General features: G+C 33.6%; 1 protein-coding gene across 1 annotated transcript in view; it reads left to right on the plus strand.

Moving 5' to 3' along the window:
• Positions 1 to 10,127, plus strand: part of LOC143245121 (uncharacterized) — a 72,859-nt gene extending 62,732 nt beyond the window's left edge. Inside the window, exons 9-10 of the mRNA XM_076491036.1 lie at positions 649 to 910; positions 7,698 to 10,127. Of these exons, the coding sequence (XP_076347151.1) occupies positions 649 to 910; positions 7,698 to 7,827 (392 nt within the window). The 3' untranslated portion in view covers positions 7,828 to 10,127. The remainder of the gene's footprint in view (positions 1 to 648; positions 911 to 7,697) is intronic.
• Positions 10,128 to 19,685: the final 9,558 nt, after the last annotated feature.

Genomic DNA, 19,685 nt, shown 5'->3' on the forward strand with positions numbered 1-19,685 from the left:
TTAATATACCTTCTTCTGTATTGTATAATGTCAGGTTTAGGGATAATATACCTTCTTCTGTATTGTATAATGTCAGGTTTGTTCAGGGAAGACAGTTAATATACCTTCTTCTGTATTGTATGTCAGGTTTGTTCAGGGAAGACAGTTTGTTAATGTCAGGTTTGTTCAGGGAAGACAGTTAATATACCTTCTTCTGTATTGTATAATGTCAGGTTTGTTCAGGGAAGACAGTTAATATACCTTCTTCTGTATTGTATAATGTCAGGTTTGTTCAGGGAAGACAGTTAATATATGATTTATTTTTCACCGAAAACTAGGTAGGTACTTCAAATGTGATAGTTGTTAAAACATATTGAGCACTAAGCCTACTTTTAAAAGCCATGGAAGTACAGAATCCCGAAAAGGAACAAAAACTTGTTCCTAGCGTTCTAAATCCGCAGACATGCCGCTGTGCCCCTGGGATACATAAATAAAAAAAAAGATTGTTATTCTCAAAATATAATTTAATATAAAAGTGTGATATACATGTAAGATGTGCTAGTATTACTTTCTAAAATTACATTTATTTTATAAAGATGTACGTGAAATCTCTTTACGTTATATGTTGAGTACGTATGAACTTCTTTTAAAGTTATTTTTTTCTTGTAGTCGAACTGTTAAACTCAGTCAAACCTCTACCACAAACTCAAGAGAAAAAAAAAGAACAACAAAAGAAAGGCTTTGTGGTCCACACTGTGAGTGTTTCCTTGGAGCACGTGCAAAATATTTATATTGCCATCTCGACAATCACTGGAGTCTTCTTGATCGTTGTTGTTATAGTAATGTTCTATCACTGTCGAGTACATAAGTCTTACCAACGATTCATCAGGAAACTTGGTCGATCTCGCGCCGAAATAAAACAACAAAAACTGTAAGTCTTTTTTTATAGGTTTTTCTTATTGTATTATGCTTGCTGTAAATCAAACCCAGAGCGATATCACATTGAGTTAGTATGAAACAAGTTAGATCCACAGTTTTCTAAACTTGTATGGCATGGTAATATTATTATACGTCTAGCATCATAAAGGAAGAGAACGAAAATTACACGTGAATAATACTTGATGATCAATGTTCAGATTCGTAACAGACAAATGGGTGTCTTCAACCACCATCAACATCAGCCATAGCATAATTCCATCATTAGAGGGAAACAAGTCGACAAGTGGGTAAAGTAAAGTATGCGTAATGCTACAATAGTAATTACGTACATCAGATCTTTAAGGAACTTTACACAATTTCTAGTTTTGACGTTTTACACTGTGATAGAGAAAATCCGGAAAGCGTGTTGCTTAACACAATCGACAAATATGTTTTGGAAAATTGATCAAATTGAGGTGATTCAAAAGTTAAAATCATAAAATAGTCACTGGTTGTACGCCGAAATAGTAACCCAAGAGCCATAACCTCTAGCAAGATCACTGGAAGTTTGCCAGAACATATGACCTAAGAACTTAACTCCTAATACTATAACTGGAAGTGTTCCAAAAAGAAAATATACCCTAAGGGGATTCTAGGCTCATAACACATCATAAAATAGTTAAAAACATACCCAAAATATGTCCTATTCATCCACAAACTATAATAGCAACAACTTAAGATGTGATGTTTCGTGATATCTCTAAGAGCTATAACTTAAAACAGAGAAACATTAGCATAATGTTTAAAAGTCAACTTCTGTAATTTCGATTAAGTTAAATATGAAACTGGGGGTTTACCCCCGAAGAAGAAAGGTCCACCTTTCGAAAACGCTCGGGTTACAGAATTTCTATATCATTTTTATTAAAACTTCTTGGACCTACGTGTTTTTAGAACATTATGAATGAAGTTAAACAGTTCTGAAAAAAATGTAATAAAATATGTGAATTGAAGAAACTAATTTATTAAGTGCCAGAACTAACACCACCACAGATTAGGAATAAAATAAAAACTAAATAAATAATAACAATATAGAATAACATGGGGTAAGGGGTTGTAGTGAATGTTGAAAATTGGTGGAAAGATACGAGGGAAAATCTGAAATAACGCCTAGAACACTTAACACACTAAAAGAAACCTTAAATTGAGTATCAGTAGTTAATTTAATATTCTGTTGAATAACGTGCTTGTGAAGATGATTTCCTGACTATGTTAAAAGATTGAGTCCAGGTTACTCTTTAGTTCATGAAAGCATGGAGAGGAAATGACATAAAAATTAATAAACGATGAAACAATAATAAAAAAACGGGTATGAGTAACATAAACACATATTAACATAATGAACGAAGAAATATAACAAGAAACACAGGAGAATAAGGAAAAATTAAGAGATGCTGAAAGATTCATGACATATACAGCACAAACGGAAAGTTCACTTAAAGAACGGTCCAGTTAGGAGAGAAAAATTCAAAGGAAGTACTTTTTGGTAGAAATCAATTGAAATACGTGAAAATACCACTTGGTGATAAAACGAAGACAAAATTCAGAGATAAGTGTTAGTCATTGGGAACATTTTGAACCTGGTTGTTGAAATTTACTAAAAAGAACTCAAACTGGTAATTAAGCTGTACGATAGAGAAGTGATGACGTTACACGAACCGTAACGTGAATAACTAGAATATTAAGCAGAGGTCTCATAAAAAGAAGCAGTTGTGTGTGAAAGAAGGTCGTCTTGAAAGAACTTGGTCCTTTATAGGAAATGGGCTATCTGAACAGAAGTATGCGTTGAGGATTCTATAGAGAAGACAAGAGAATGAAAAGCAAGTTATGGTATCTTAAGTAAATGGTCTGAGTGTTTCATGAATATAATTAGAAAGGTCCCAATAGAGGATTGTGCAACATAAAGAAGTTCAAGAAACGGGTAAGTTGTCTACTTTGACAATGAAATCAAAACAGAAAGGCAGTAAGGTGGGAAACGCACCCCAGAAATAATCTTGATAAAATTAAAATAAATGGATTCGTAACGGTTACAAAAGGTGTGCGCATTAAATTTGAACAAAGAAAATAAAAACCAGTTCTGAAGAGGATTGTGTGAAGTGAAAATAAAAACTTTAAAAGAGTCCCAAAATCTGTTTGAAATTTAGACAAAAAAAAATGAAAAACTGTTCTTAAAATCTTGCTAGAGTTGAGCTCTGAACTAAAAAGAAAAAGGTGAGAAAAACGATTAAATGTCAGTGGAAAAAATGTAAAGATGGTGGGAAGAAAATGGTTAGAAAAACATCATATTACTGTGAAAGCTCAGGCTGGAACCAGTTCTGTGTTGTAAGTGAGAGAAGAAGGAAATTGGTTAAAAGTTTGAGTGAAAAGCCCAAAGTGAACAAATCAATAACCGGTCGCTCATTCTTCCAACTTATTAGAACAAACAACTGGAAGTAGTTAGAAAATGCCACCTGTAAAAGAAATAGAAGAGATGGCTATTGAACCGCAACCTGTAAAGTACGAAAGTTAATATGCTAGATGTTGGTGTAGCGTGTTAATGTTGAGTAATAGTTTTAACCATTAGGAATAAAATCTTTTACACGAGAATTATATATGTGAGAAAGTTCTTTTGTGTGCTTCATTAAAGTAACGCTTCCTAAGTGAGGTTGAGATTTGCGTGTCAAGAGTTCCGTAGAAGAACGTACTAAACAGGTTTTTTATAATGTGATAGTTCAAGAAGTTGTGAAAACCTTATTTTGTAGGTTTTTAATACTCTTAGTTTCATGATCAAATACTGAATAAATACTTCAAACATTATAATAATAATAATGTGAGTAAAGGAGACCTTTGTTTTTCATTGAACTACGATATATGGATATGTGTCACGTGATTACCTCAGCTTAGGAAAACATCAAAAATAAGTCCAATAAATACTTCTAGTTGACCTAAAAATCACAAGTACTATCAAATACTATAACAGAGACTTTAGAAACTCCTGTACGTTTAGAAAAATTGCCTGATTTTTTAAACTATTAATAATTCTTCTCAATAATGATTACCAACCTGTGAACTGGTTAGGTGTGTTTGTGTGTGTGTTTTTCTTATAGCAAAGCCACATCGAGCTATCTGCTCAGCCCACCGAGGGGAATCGAACCCCTGATTTTAGCGTTGTAAATCCGGAGACATACCGCTGTACTAGCGGGGGGCGAACTGGTTAGGCCGATCTTGCGTGTTGGAAACTTCTAACACTGAATTCATATATACAAGCTGTTCTGGGAATTGAGCAGCGAGCAAACAAATTTCATACTGAGAAATATATTTTTATACATTTTTAAATAAACAGTATAAACTTGAGAATTAATGGCAGATACCTGACATAAGGCGAACTTGCAAGGAAAGAGAGAATATATACATATATTGATTAATGTTGAAGTGAGAAATTATATTAAATAGAAAATTTGGTAACCAGAAAATATGGCATTGGCGTTTATATATGGATGAACAAGTTTATAACAAATACATTGAAGCAAGAGTTTTTTGTACATGGAAAAAGACGGCAACTGTAAATTAACCTAAAAACCTCTGAAGCTTACTATCGATTCTAAATAATTACTCTAAAGTCTTTGTTTTCTTGTCTAGAAACATCATTCACTGGATTATATATTGTTTAGAAATAATCTTCCCCAGTAACTTGCCAACTTGATAAGTGTATTAATGAACTCTATAGTAAAAGAAGGGTTTAAATCATAGTTCTTCATGACGGTGTGTTAGCCGTTCCAATACACAGGGTGGTAGGTAACCAAATTTAAAGAAAAAATTGAAAAGTTGAGCTGAGACTAATGGTTAAAGAGCAGTAGAGTGTTTTATAATTCGAATTTTGATACAATCATGGCCGCATTTCTAATTTTATTTTATGTTAGATTTAATTTTTGCTTTGGAAATATGGGAAAAATATAGTATTCAAACTTATTTTTATGACGAAATAAATCAGAGATCTCAACTTTTCTAATCTTCAAGTTAGAGCTAAAGGTGTATGCTGATTAAAATAATTAAACGCGAATTTAAGGAAGTCGTTAAAAATACCGATAATGCTTGCATCTCTATTGTCAGTAATAGGGTTATATAGAAAAAATATATGTAGTTTTTATGTAATTTTATTTCCTCGCACACACTAAATTTGATTCTTAAAATGGTAAAATTATTTTTCTTGTAAAACTGAAGATTCTATACTAAAAGATTATTATTAATTGCCTGTTAATTTTTAATGAAATTTTGAACATTAACAGTAACTACGTAGAGCTTTATCTAAACAAGTGAATCAGAAAACTATAAATATATCTCTTAAATATATACTTTAAACAATCAGCTCATGAACGGCTGGTGCTAAACCCCACGAATTAAATGTTTCGGGCCTGCAACCAGGAATAGAGAGGAAATAGTAAAAGTCTGTTTCTTGTTTTAGAGAAAATCCGTATTGGACTCTCTTCTGGGTCCGTCAGGGGAAGAATATTAAATGAATTTATGAGAATTTCGATTATCTAAATCACCATCCGACGAAACAAAATACATATTTTAGAAATTATTACTTGGGCATTCTGTGAATACTACATTACCCGTGTTATAGGATATAACTATTAACTGATGTGAATACTACATTACCTGTGTTATAGGATATAACTATTGACTGATGTGAATACTACATTATCTGTGTTATAGGATATAACTATTGACTGATGTGAATACTACATTATCTGTGTTATATGATATAACTATTGACTGATGTGAATACTACATTACCTGTGTTATAGGATATAACTATTGACTGATGTGAATACTACATTATCTGTGTTATAGGATATAACTATTGACTGATGTGAATACTACATTACTCGTGTTATAGGATATAACTATTGACTGATGTGAATACTACATTATCTGTGTTATAGGATATAACTATTGACTGACGTGAATACTACATTATCTGTGTTATAGGATATAACTATTGACTGATGTGAATACTACATTACTCGTGTTATAGGATATAACTGTTGACTGATGTGAATACTACATTATCTGTGTTATAGGATATAACTATTGACTGATGTGAATACTACATTATCTATGTTATAGGATATAACTATTGACTGATGTGAATACTACATTACTCGTGTTATAGGATATAACTATTGACTGATGTGAATACTACATTACTCGTGTTATAGGATATAACTATTGACTGATGTGAATACTGCATTACCTGTGTTATATGATATAACTATTGACTGATGTGAATACTACATTAACTGTGTTATAGGATATAACTATTGACTGATGTGAATACTACATTAACTGTGTTATAGGATATAACTATTGACTGATGTGAATATGAACTGTCGTTTAAACATCCTTACTGGAGTGTTACACTATACATACTACAGAGGTGTCTAATGTGTAAGATTTAGTAACACTACTCCTTTAATAAACATCGTTGTCAATTTGATTGCTTGTGAGAAGAGTTTATTGGCTGCTTACTTTATAATATATTAGAATTAACAACACCCATTATGAAACAATGAAACTGGAATTCTATTTCACCACACCTGGCACATCATAATTCATCTTGTTCTTTAGGCTGGTCATTAACGGAGAAAGTACCAGCAGATATAAGGCAGCCGAGTCTGTGACACCATTATTGGATTCTGTAGAATTTATTCTAGTTACACATGTCTTCAGTATACAAAAAAACAACTCTATGTACGAGAAATATTTAAATTCCTGTATAAATATAACAGGATTAAGAATTATTTGGGCCTGGCATGGCCTAGCGCGTTAAGGCGTGCGCTTCGTAATCTGAGGGTCGCGGGTTCGCGCCCGAATCGCGCCAAACATGCTCGCCCTCAAGCCGTGGGGGCGTTATAATGTTACGATTAATCCCACTATTCGTTGGTAAAAGAGTAGCCCAAGAGTTGGCGGTGAGTAGTGATGACTAGCTGCCTTCCCTCTAGTCTTACACTGCCAAATTAGGGACGGCTAGCACAGATAGCCCTCGAGTAGCTTTGTGCGAAATTCCAAAACAAACAAAGAATTATTTAATGTTGTGTGGTATGCAACAGGACGTCTTATTAGTCTGAAGTTTAGAAACCTAAATTATTTTACACCTTGGTGTCAATACTGGATTCATGTATAGCTTTAAATACCACACGTGAACTACGAATCTCTATCCCGTTAAGAGTTTTTGTTATTGTACTGATAGTTCATAAAACCTTTAACATCTACTTGATAAAGCACTCAAGTACTGAAATAAAACCAGATAATTTATGTATATCAATGAATTTAGTGCGCTGAATTTTTTTCTCTGAAAGTATAAACGTGAATATTTTTATTTTCTTTTACAACTTAGAAACTTTTCAAGATGTTGTTAAACAAATTTGCATTGTTTTGAGTTGAACATATTTTATCTAAACATTTAATACTTTACTGAAAATGTGGAAATAAGCAATGTTTTACTATTAATATATCGTAAAAAACTATTTTTAATACAGAAATGTCAGATAGTCAGTGGTTTAAAATATTGATAATGTGTTATACCATGTCATGTAATATCAGATAGTCAGCTTTTTAAATTTTAATCATACAGTGCTCTGTGTCATGTGATAGCATTTAATTGGTGTTTTTATTTATATCTGTTAGTGTATTCCCAGGTGCTCCTTAGCTTATATCATAATGACATTTTATTGTGATTTCATTTTTTTCTCTCACCCTAGCGACGATCCTGACAAGTTTTCTTTACATCTCCAAGAGAACGGCTCTGATTTCAGATCGTTTTCTGATAGCACATACGAAGCCACCACGGTAGATCTAACAGACACCGTAGACCGGCCACTCATCGCCTGAATGTTCATTCATATTTGGTTTTCTTTCCCCCTCACATCTTCGTCCCAACCGATTCATCAGGTCATTTTGTACTTTAAAAACCTAATAATTATTTGTGTGCTTGTGTTTTGAATGAAGTTCAACCGATAATACTTACTCTTTTTTTTTTTCTTGCAAAATATGCATGAAAAACGTTGTACTGGATAGGAATAATTGTCATGTGAAAATTAGTTTTTCAGTAAAGGCGTTTATACAAATAAGTAGTTTCAATAGTTAGATAATTGAACGATGTTTCAAGTTTTTCTCGTATTGGTTGAATTTTTAAGATCGAGTCGATTGTTTAAAACTCATAGTAAAGATAGATTCGAGTTCGTGAAAAAAAGAAACCTGAGAGCAGACAAGCCTTTTCATGATCAACCAATGTTTGATGTCTGAAATGAACAAAAAATAAGTTCCGGCCTAACCCGAGTCAGAGCATGATCATATAAATTCAAATTCGGACCTCTATTGAAGAAACACATTGGTTATCCAAAATATTGACCAGTTACTCAGATTTCTAGGCTAGGTTTAAATACATATTTACAAAAAAAGGAGAAAACATTAAAATAGAGACAGAAATTAGATATAGTTTAAGAATTTCTAGGAAAGGAAGGAAAATCGAACTTTTATTGTTAAAGATCAAAATTACACATTTGCTTATTTTAAATTTGTATTCCTTAACATAAAAATGTGTGCTGTCTTTGAAATATGTTAACCTGATTAACTTCAATAGATGATGTATTTTGTTAATGTTAGAGAAAATAACAGATACAATTTTTGAACTTAAGGCTACACTCGATTACCTTTTTAAAAAACGAATACCGTTTGTAATTCTAAGAATGATTTACATGCTAAGCCTACTTAGTCGCCAATTATAAGAATGATTTACATGCTAAGCCTACTTAGTCGCCAATTCTAAGAATGATTTACATGCGAAGCCTACTTAGTCGCCAATTTCTCAGAAACAATTTTTTTTTCATTTTATAATTTAGTAAAAAAACAATAACCGTACAGAATGTGGATTTCTTTCACAAATGCTTTAATATCTGATTTTGTTTACATTATTGATTTTTGAATACACATTTCTTTACGTTATTTGTAAATCGAAGTATATATATCATACTGTGACGCCTGTTTTCTGGGATGAATTGCTTCGAAGGGTCCACAATGAAAGTAAGAATTTGCATCTTACTATGAAAAATCTAGGTTATAACTATTGGATATTTTACTCTTTTTTTTTAAAGTCTGAAACATGAAAGTAAGCCCAATAAGAGAGGGAATTAGTAGACCCATTTGCCCCAGGCCTTAATCTCAAAGGGAGTCTCACATCCAGACAACTGTTATTTTTATGCATTTGTAAAGTTCCCAGACTTCTTTTTCATGCACTAAAGAAATAGAAGAGCATTTACTAGATGTTAAGTAAGATTAATAAATACACGTTAAATAAAAATATTCATATTATGTTTCACTTTGCTTTTGGGTGAATGTTTATCTTGTATGATTTTCATATGTCACCTTTTTATTATTATTATTATAGCAAGGGGCCTCAATAGACAGGAGTGGCTCGGGCCTCTCTGAATCTCTGAGAGGGTCTGCACATGAGGTAAAATGCTTATTGGGTTAAAAAGTTAGTTATCAATACATAGTGATTTCTGACAACATTTAAATGGTTTATAGCAGTAGAGAAGACTATTATACATTAAACTTTATTTGAAAACGTGTAATAAAGAACTACCCGTAATATTATTATGAAATAACTTTACAATATTTTACTTACATAAATGTTGATTGTTGAGTACTTAAGCCATACCAATGTTCTTTAACTTTGTTTTATGTTATTGGACTGTTCTAGATGTATGTTTTTTTTACAACATTCTACCAGTCTTGTTAAATATAAGTATTTATATAGTTACTGTGTGTAACAGCTTTCATATCTGCACGTGCTGTCTTTGTGAACATTTATTGAGATTTAACCAGAAATCTTGTTTTAAACTCTCGTTCACTATTTCTGTCGTTCTTTTCCATATTTGTCGTCTTATCTTGTTAAAATGGTTTAATCTTTAACAAATGTTGATATTTCCCTTTTATAGTGACTGTTAATATCATATTTAATTGAATCCAATGTACATCCGCTATGCACCCATTTTTGTGGTTAAGTAAGATAAATGTTCTTCCAGATGTAATGCATTAGTACTAAGAGTTATTACCTGTAAGTTGACAAAAAAAACTACGTCAAACGAGAAAGTTCAAAAAGTGTATAATGAAAGTGATAACAATAAATTTGTTGCAAGTAAACAATCATAATATTTGTGGCAACTCGGACTTCTTTATTTATTTCTTTTTTTACACTTTTTTCATGTTTTACTCTGCATCGCCATGTTGAAATATTCGAATGAAATTATCATATCTGTCCCACATATTGGTTGTTCGTAAATATTCATTTTGCTAGCATTTGTTCAATGTTATTTATTGTGCAAACTTGCATTTCCATATCAAAATAGTATGAGCGTGTTCAAATGGTTAGCATGCCATCAGTCGTCGTTATAATCAAAGAAAGTCAATTATGAGAGTGAATAAAGAGATAAGAAACAACCTGCTGTAATTATGACGACAAATATTAACTGTTAAGAGAAGAATAAAACTTACTAAAACTCAGCTTCTGGTTGAAATCACTATGATTACAACCAACTGTTAAAAGGAATATTCTGTTATGTATCCTTTTTGATCGATTTCTATAAACAAACTGAAAGCTTTGATGATTTCAAAGAATGATAACGTAAGTTGTCTTCGTATCAACTTTGGAATCATTTCGAAATGTTCGTTACACTCCTTATTTTTAATTCATTCATTACAGTATAACATTTTGTTCTACTTCTTTGTTGTTAAACGCATAGATACAAAATAGGATATTTTTGCTGTGCCCATCACGAGCATTGAAACTCGATTTTTTGTGTCAAAAGTCCAGAGATCTTCCGCTAAGCCACCAGTTGCCCAGTAGTAAGCTTGAAGGTTTGTAACGCTAAAACCCGAGTTTCAATACCTGAGGTTTGCACAGCACACTTAAGTTGAGCTAACTTAACTCGAATGACAGTAACAATACCAAATCTAAGGAAAGGTTACTAATCATCGACACTCACCGCCAGCTCTAGGACTACTCTTTTCCCAAGACTCGGCATGTCCAGGTGATTAAGGCACTCGACTCGCAATCCGAGGGTCGCGGGTTCGAATCCCCGTCACACCAAACGTGCTCGTCCTTTCAGTCGTGGAAGCGTTATATTTGACGGTCAATTCAACTATTCGTTGGTAAAATAGTAGCCTAAGAGTTGGTGGTGGGTGGTGATGACTAGCTTCTTTTCTTACATCACTAAGTTAAATGCAGATAGTCCTTGTGTAGCGTTGCGCGAAATTCAAAAACAAACAAACTAATATTGTTGAATTTTTCTTTAAGTACCGGTTCACTGACTTTCTAACACTTTTGAAATGTATCAGTATAAATAAAGACGCAGCCACCTAAACAAACTCTATAGATCATAAGCTTCTGATACGTCTCGGTTTAAAGTTTTGTGTGAATGCCCATGTTTAGTTCGTTATGATACACTCTTTTATCTGTGCTTTAATCAACCTTTATCATTTTACGAATTTGAGGCCTTGCGTTTTACCTTAACTGGTTTACCTAAATATGTATCATTTCTGTATATAGATTTACAATGTAAATTAAACTCGTAACTAAATGTTTTGTTCAAATTAACACTCTCGTCGTTGTTTTGTTACCAGGACAGATAAGTTTGGACTAGTTTTGTAATATATAGCCCCATTATTCAAGAACAAGTACCTAAGCTTTAATAAGATTAAAGAAGTATCTCGTGCTTTATAGAATCTCTTCTGTCGTCTGAGACCCTAAAATATTATATCTAAAAGTTATGTAACAGGATTTACAAGGGTGAGTTAAAAGTCGTTAGTTCAGTAATTTATGAACTGGCAGAAGAGGTATAACTTACGTACGATTGTAAAATTAGCAATTATACATATTTCTTGACAGATACCAAATTCATAATTTCACCTATTGCGATTTCAAATAGCCTAAAACTAGGTAATATTATAATTTAGATTTAGAAGTTAAATAAATGTCGATATATATCCAATTTATATTTGTCTACAAGATTCATACACACAATTTTCTTTCTTAATAATATATATTTCGGTATAAAAACAATAATACAATTAATAATAATACTTATTACGAATAATTATTTATATGCAAAACTTTATCAAACTTAGAAGAAATAAAAAGTCTTCTATCTCATCTGGTTTGTTTGTTTGTTTTGAATTTCGCGCAAAGCTACTCGAGGGCTATCTGCGCTAGCCATCCAAGATTTTGCAGAGTAAGACTAGAGAGAAGGCAGCTAGTCATCATTACCCACCGCCAACTCTTGGGCTACTCTTTTACCAACGAATAGTGGGATTGAACGTAAAATTATAACGTCCCACAGCTGAAAGAGCGAGCATGTTTGGTGCGACCGGGATTCGAACCCGTGACCCTCAGATTACAAGTCGAACGCCTTAATCCACCTGGCCATGCCAGGTCATCTCATCTGGAACTTTCTTAATATCTTATCGACGGTTTACGAAGAGCGAAATAATTTAGAGTTGATATGGAAACAATTAACAAGAAGCTAGCTTGCTGTTTGCTGAGCACACGTGTGCTTTTCACAGCTAAAGTTATAGAATGTTTTCGTATAAATACTAACGTCTGATATTAATCACCTGTAGGTGAACAGTTTGTAATATTCGAAATCCATAAATGTTCGTTCGTAGTCAAATATCTGAAGTTCCCGAACAATAATCGTATGTATAGCTTCTGAGATTTATAGTATACTGATGGTAGCAAACCCATAATATTTGTTGTCTTTTGGTGTGTTGCGTTGGTTAATTTTATGAGTAGAGAGAGTTTTTTTTTTAGAAATTTCAGCTTGCACAACAATACTGACAATACACAAGCACTTATACACACACACACGTAGTACATTGCTCATTCTTACACTCAAGAATGTTCTATGTATAACTTTATTGAATAGGCGGGAATTTCGCAATACAGATTTAACAGTATAAGTTATTTACATTTCTAAATGTAATTTTAACTTATACGTCGATATTAAAATTAATATGTAATAGTAAATCCACCAAGATTCAGTTAACAGCTCTTTATATATTATAATTTGGAAACATTTTAAGATAAAGTAATGAATATTAAACTTGCGTTTCTGATTTCTGTACTTGGCCTTTCGTTTGTTTTTGTGTGTGTATTTCTTGACAACAAAGCCACATCAGACTGTCCTCAGTGTCAAGTGAGGAAAATTTAACACCTGATTTTAGCGTCGTAAATCTGGAGAGTTACCGCTGTCTCACCAGAAGACTTGTTTCTTGCTAACCACAATGCTACATCATAATGAACTATTCGTGTTCTGCCCACCGCGAGTATCATGATCCAGTTTATTACGAGACTTATCTCCGAGCCATTTCGATGGGGAGGGGAAGAGGCTCGAGTTTGGAATTGTAAGAAAATCACTAAATGTAAAGTAAAACATCTACTTATTTAATACTGGAGAGGATACCAGAATAAAAATAGAAGTGGGTTACGTTTATACATATAAACACGTTTTACCCAATTCAACCTGATCTTATATTTAATCTTCAGTATTTAAGTATCTACCACGAGCGGGAAACATGGTAACAATGCGTCTAAATCCAGACAACAAAAGGGATGATTCAAATAAAACCATATAGCTGCAAAATTTGATAAAAATTAATTGCAGACTGTACCAAAACTTTGTTTTCAAATTGGCGACACACTCATAATTGAAATCAAGTTCAGAGACAAAAACAAACTTGTCAGTCAAACAGAGGATATTAATCCCTTCAACGCATGCATATCTGCGTAAAAGGTGTCGTTTCTTCTGAAAGTCCAGTTATAAAATCTGGGTTCATTAATTACACATGCGAATCGATTCAGTGCCTCTAAGAAAAACATACATTTATATATACACAATAAATACGTCTTCAACTAAGACAAAGAGGTTGAATTAATAGCTTCCTCTAGTACAGCGTGAAACAAAGTGCTTGCTGTTGAACAAAAAGACACAATTGTGTATTTGTACTGTGGCAACCACGAGCATCGAAACCGATTTTTAGCGTCATAAGCTCAAACACTTACTGCTGGGCCGCTAAGAGGCGAAAATAAAATAATCAAATCACAGATTAACGTTACTAGCTCTAAACACCAACTGAAATTTCATACTAAGTTAAGTTATTTTGAAAGCATTAAATAGATTGGTCATTTTGTTTGCTTCTTTCTTTTTCTCAGTAAGTTAGTTAAAACAAATATAACAACGTGCATTTCATTGGTTTTTAATTTACCTTTCCAGTGGGTTGCATAATCTCCATTGCATTTGACGTTTCACAGAACAACTAAGTTTTACCAATCGGTTTATTATTCTGCAAGAGTCGACAGACACTCGTTGACCAAGTACAAACAAGTTAAGTGACCATGAGGCATAATTTACGAAGCTTAAAGATAAACCAATTAATTGAAATCAATAGGTTATTGTACAATTCTCTTCATATTCCTAGCTTCTAGGCATGAAAATGAGATTTTTATCTTATTTTTTAGAATTAAAATACTTTCCAAAATTTACAGTTTGTTCGTACTAACAAAGAATATTTACCGAAATACATCTATATATCGTGTGTGTTTTGTTTCTACCAGTGACTATTTATGTATGAGGAATGGATGCAGAATAAAGAAAGCATGCAGTTTTAAATTGAGCTTTTTGATGGCCTGAACATATTAAAACTAAGTTGACATAAAATATCATACCGTCCTTCTACACAGTTTATATAATGTTAAAAAAACAACAGACAGAAGTTTCCTTTTCTAGACATAAACGTAATTTTTAGTAAGTATTAATTGTGAAGATTAGACACAGTTTTGTATTTTGTTTGTTTGATTTGGAATTTCGCACAAAGCTACTCGAGGGCTATCTGTGCTAGCCGTCCCTAATTTAGCAGTGTAAGACTAGAAGAAAGGCAGCTAATCATCACCACCCACCGCCAACTCTTGGGCTACTCTTTTACCAACGAATAGTGGGATTGACCGTCACATTATAACGCCCCCACGGCTGGAAGGGCTTAACGCGCTTGGCCATACCGAGCTCACAGTTTTGTAACTGGACAGGTAAACCCTTCAGTTTAAATTAGATTAAATGCATTCTCTTACTTTTGATGACCTTAATTGTCCTAATTTTGATGAATTATTTTATTCTGGGACAGATTGAAAAGTGTGAGATTCGCCTCAGTTTCCTAAACGATTTAAATATTTTGATGTTCTACTGAAGGACGTGGAAAAATCGCGATCTTAATAAATCGAAAACAGTTTTTTGTCGCAAATTAACTACACAAAAGTTTGAAATTAAATATTTTGAAGCCGGCGTCTGAAATACAGAACCTTTGTTTTATATTACATCAGAAATATCTTCATAATCAACTAGTGATACGAAAGTACCAGCTTCAGGTTTCGTCGTTCAAATGAAGGAAAAAAATGAAATATTAATAGGATTCAGTTCCGAATTTTCCCAATTATATTCAACTTGACTAGTTTGACTGCAACACGGTATTGCAAACTTATCTGCTAGTTCAGCTCGATATTCAACCAGTTGAAGGGAATGTATAGTTATAATTATAACCAATAAATACTTACATATGTAACATTCGTACGTTCTTATTTCATAAGTCACGATTTGGTGGTAAGTGTAAACAAATCTGCTATATAAAACAAAGTATGTGTCCGATCGTATTTCATACCTGTTCCTTATACATACAGTCATGTGAAAAGTTAGAACATCCTATGAAAGCCTGTGTATTTTTGTAACATTTTTCGATATATAGATATTTAATCTCAATTTCAACAATACTGAAGGATTATAGGAATATAACTAAACAATTAAAACTGAAGAAAAAACTTTTCAAGATCTTTTGTAAATGTCATTCTTCAAAAATGCATATTCTAACTGAGGAAAAACTTAAGACATCCTGCCCCTTAATAGCTAGTGTTACTTGCTGAAATAACTGCAGTGAGACGCTTCTTGTAGCCATCTACCAGTCTCTGACATCGGTCTGAAGAAAGTTTGCCCCACTCCTCAATGCAGAATTCTTTCAGCTGTGAGATGTTTGAGGGGTTTCTTGCATGTACAGCCCGTTTCAAGTCACCCCACAGCATCTCAATAGGATTAAGATCTGGGCTTTGACTCGGACATTCCAGGACTCTCCATTTCTTAGTTTTCAGCCAGTCCTTGGTGGATTTACTGGTATGTTTTGGGTCATTGTCGTGTTGCAGGGTCCAGTTCAACTTCAGCTTTAATTTTCGTACAGATGATTTCACATGATCCTCAAGCACCCTCTGATATACAGTTGAATTCATGGTGGATTCTATGATTGTGAACCGTCCATGTCCTGCTGCAGCAAAGCAGTCCCAAACCATGACACTTCCACCTACATGCTTCACAGTTGATATGAGGTTCTTTTCCTGGAATGCTGTATTTGACTTACGCCAAACATGTCCTCTGTTCTGGTATCCAAATAATTCAATTCTGGACTCATCTGTCCAAAGAACATTATTCCAGAAGTCCTGGTCTTTGTCTACATTCTCTCTGGCAAACTTCAGTCTGGCCTTGATGTTTCTCTTAGAGATCAAAGGTTTCCTCTTTGTACACCTCCCATGCAAGTTAAACTTGTGCAGTCTTTTTCTGATTGTAGAGGCATGCACTTTCACATCAACAGTAGCCAGAGTCTGCTGTAGGTCCCGTGATGACATGTTAGGGTATTTGGAGACCTATTTTAGCATCTTGCGGTCTGCTCTCGGGGTGAACTTGCTTGGACGACCAGACCTGGGCATGTTGGCAGTTGTTTTAAAAGCCCTCCACTTGTTGACTATTTTCTGGACAGTGAAATGGCTGATTTCAAAATATTTTGGGATCTTTTAAAATCCCTTACCAGACTCATAAGATGCTACAATTTTCTTTCTGAAGGCCTCAGACAGCATTTTTCTCTCACTATGGTGCTCACTCTCACTTCAACAGTCAGGAACACACCAAACTAAATGTCTGAGGTTTAAATAGAGCAAGCCTCATTCAAAATGCTGAGTAACGATCTTCTAATCATGTGCACTTGATGTGATACACCTGTGTGTGAGTTGAGCCATTTTAAGTGAGAATAAATGTGGGGGTGTCCTAAATTTTTCCTCAGTTAGAATATGGATTTTTGTAGAATTATATTTACAGAAAATCTTGAAAAGTCTTTTCTTCAGTTTTAATTGTTTAGTTATATTTCTATAATTTCTCAGTATTGTTAAAATTGATATTAAATACGTGTCCACGTTTCTTGATCAACCAGCACCAATCTTGATACAGTGATACAAGATGATATGAGGAGGGTCAGAAACAGGGAGAGTGAGTTAAACCTCCGTTCTGATTTCATGTTGATAGTTTTTTTTTTTAACATTATTTCTTTATTTGCAATATCGGTACATTTATGCATTTTATCGCACTTTTAACGTTTAGCACGTTAATAAAAAAGTAAAAATGCAATTTCCTCCCTTTGTTTGTTTCATTGTATTTTGTTATTGTTTTTGTCTTCTCAATCACGAGTTACATTAACAGTTCAAGGTGACAACAGCTTATGTATCAGACTGCAGTTTTTTAACTAGTACGTGAATCGACGAAACATTACATTAAATATATATAATAAGCAGCATTTAAAACAAGACTTGAAACCTTCAAATTTTAAGTTGAAATCGGTGCAGAGAAACACCTTTAAATAAAACAACTCTTTAAGGTTTACAAAATTTATTATATATAAACAGTTTATTTTCGTTTGTCCACTATTTTGTTGTTATTTTTTAAACAAGCAAAGTTTTAAAACATGTTGTAGCACAATTTACCCGAAATGGTGGAAAGATGGTTCTGAACTCTGAGCCTATAACTTCAGAAGAATGAAGAATGTAACCATGTGGTTTCCTAATAGCTTTGGATGAATTAGAGAAACGAGAGAAAGTGTTATATTGCAGACGTTTACTTCCAGGCAAATCCTTATAAGTATTTATATATGAATAAAACTGTAAAAAAAAAAAAAAACAGAATATTTAAACCTAACAATCCCCCAACTCATATTGAGTTGTACATGGAAATGTGAAGTCCGTACTCAGTAGATTGGTTGATTATATGACAAATCGATTGTTGGAGCTTATGGCTAAAGCATTGCTATATCTGAACCTCTCGTGTGTGAATAAGGCTTAAATAACGCTTCCATTTGCAGCATCGTTGAAATATCATCAACCTAATTCTTACAAGAGCATGCTGTGATTTGCTGATGAAGGTATTCTAGCTAGTAATACCTCATAACAATGACCCTAATGTTTCATACCGTAGCAGGAAATTATTACATTAAACTACAAGGAAAAAAAAAGAGCGATTTTGAAGGATAGAAGATATCCAAAAAATAATAAAAATGCACATGTTGTCTTGGATACGGCTATAGAAAGTTCATTATGTGGACTTTGTCACCTGATACGACAAAATACTCTTCTAGATTTGTTGTAGCTGAAAAAGTATAATAAAGTCAAAACCGTTAAAATAAACTCGCCATGATGGATAACATATATTTTTGTCAGGACGTAGTACCAAATAGTGGATACAACATATAAATCACATTCTAATGATGGCGGAAATGGAACTGCTAAAAATTTTCAAATTTTGAGTTGTTTTGATTTGTAAAACCAGATTAAATTGTTCAGAATTGAATAACTTATTTACATCATTTTCCCAACGAAAAGGTTACCCATAATAAGTTGTGTAAAACAAAAGTAAGATCCTACTTTGAGCAAAGTTTATTTATCATCAGTGAAATGAAGAAAAGGCCCAGCATGGCAAAGTGTGTTAAGGCCTTTGACTCGTAATCCGAGGGTCGCGGGTTCGAATCCCGGTCACACCAAATATGCTCGCCCCTTTCAACCGAGGGGGCGTTATAATGTGACGGTCAATCCCACTATTCGTTGGTTAAAGAGTAGCCCAAGAGTTGGCGGTGGGTGATGATGACTAACTGCCTTTCCTCTAGTCTTACATTGCTAAATTAGGGACGGCTAGCACAGATAGCCCTCGAGTAGCTTTGTGCGAAATTCAAAAGAAATGAAGATATTATATTAAATCGAAGTTTTGTTGTACTTGGAAAGTAAAGATTTAGATTTGCCTCTTGCTCGTGATCAATCTTCAGCAATTAGTTGGGTGCAGACAATATAACGTAATTGTGATTGGTTTATAATGTTTCGTAAAGTAGCATACTGCGCTTGACTAGCAATTTGAGGGTCGCGGATTCGAATCCCCGTCACACCAAACATGCTCGCCCTTTCAGTCGTGGAGGCGTTATATTTGAAGGTCAATTTAACTATTCGTTGGTAAAAGAGTAGCTCAAGACTTGGCGGTTGGTGGTGATGACTGGCTGCCTTCCCTCTAGTCTTACACTGCTAAGTTAGGAACGGGTAGCTCATATAACCCTCGTGTAGCTTTGCACGAAATTCAAACCAAACAAACAAAGTAGCATACCTCAAGAAATGTTGACCGATTTATGAAATTTTACAGAAAAAAAAAATAAGATAGTTCAATCTATAAAGTTCTCTACTAACAATAGGCAAGTTGTTCGCAAACCAGTAATTAGAGTGATTTAAATCGCTTTCAAGAAAAGTATTTTGCTTGTTTTGTTTGTTTTTTGAATTTCGCACAAAGCTACTCTAGGGC

This window comes from Tachypleus tridentatus, chromosome 1 (assembly GCF_004210375.1).
Source record: "Tachypleus tridentatus isolate NWPU-2018 chromosome 1, ASM421037v1, whole genome shotgun sequence".
NCBI lineage: Eukaryota > Metazoa > Arthropoda > Merostomata > Xiphosura > Limulidae > Tachypleus > Tachypleus tridentatus.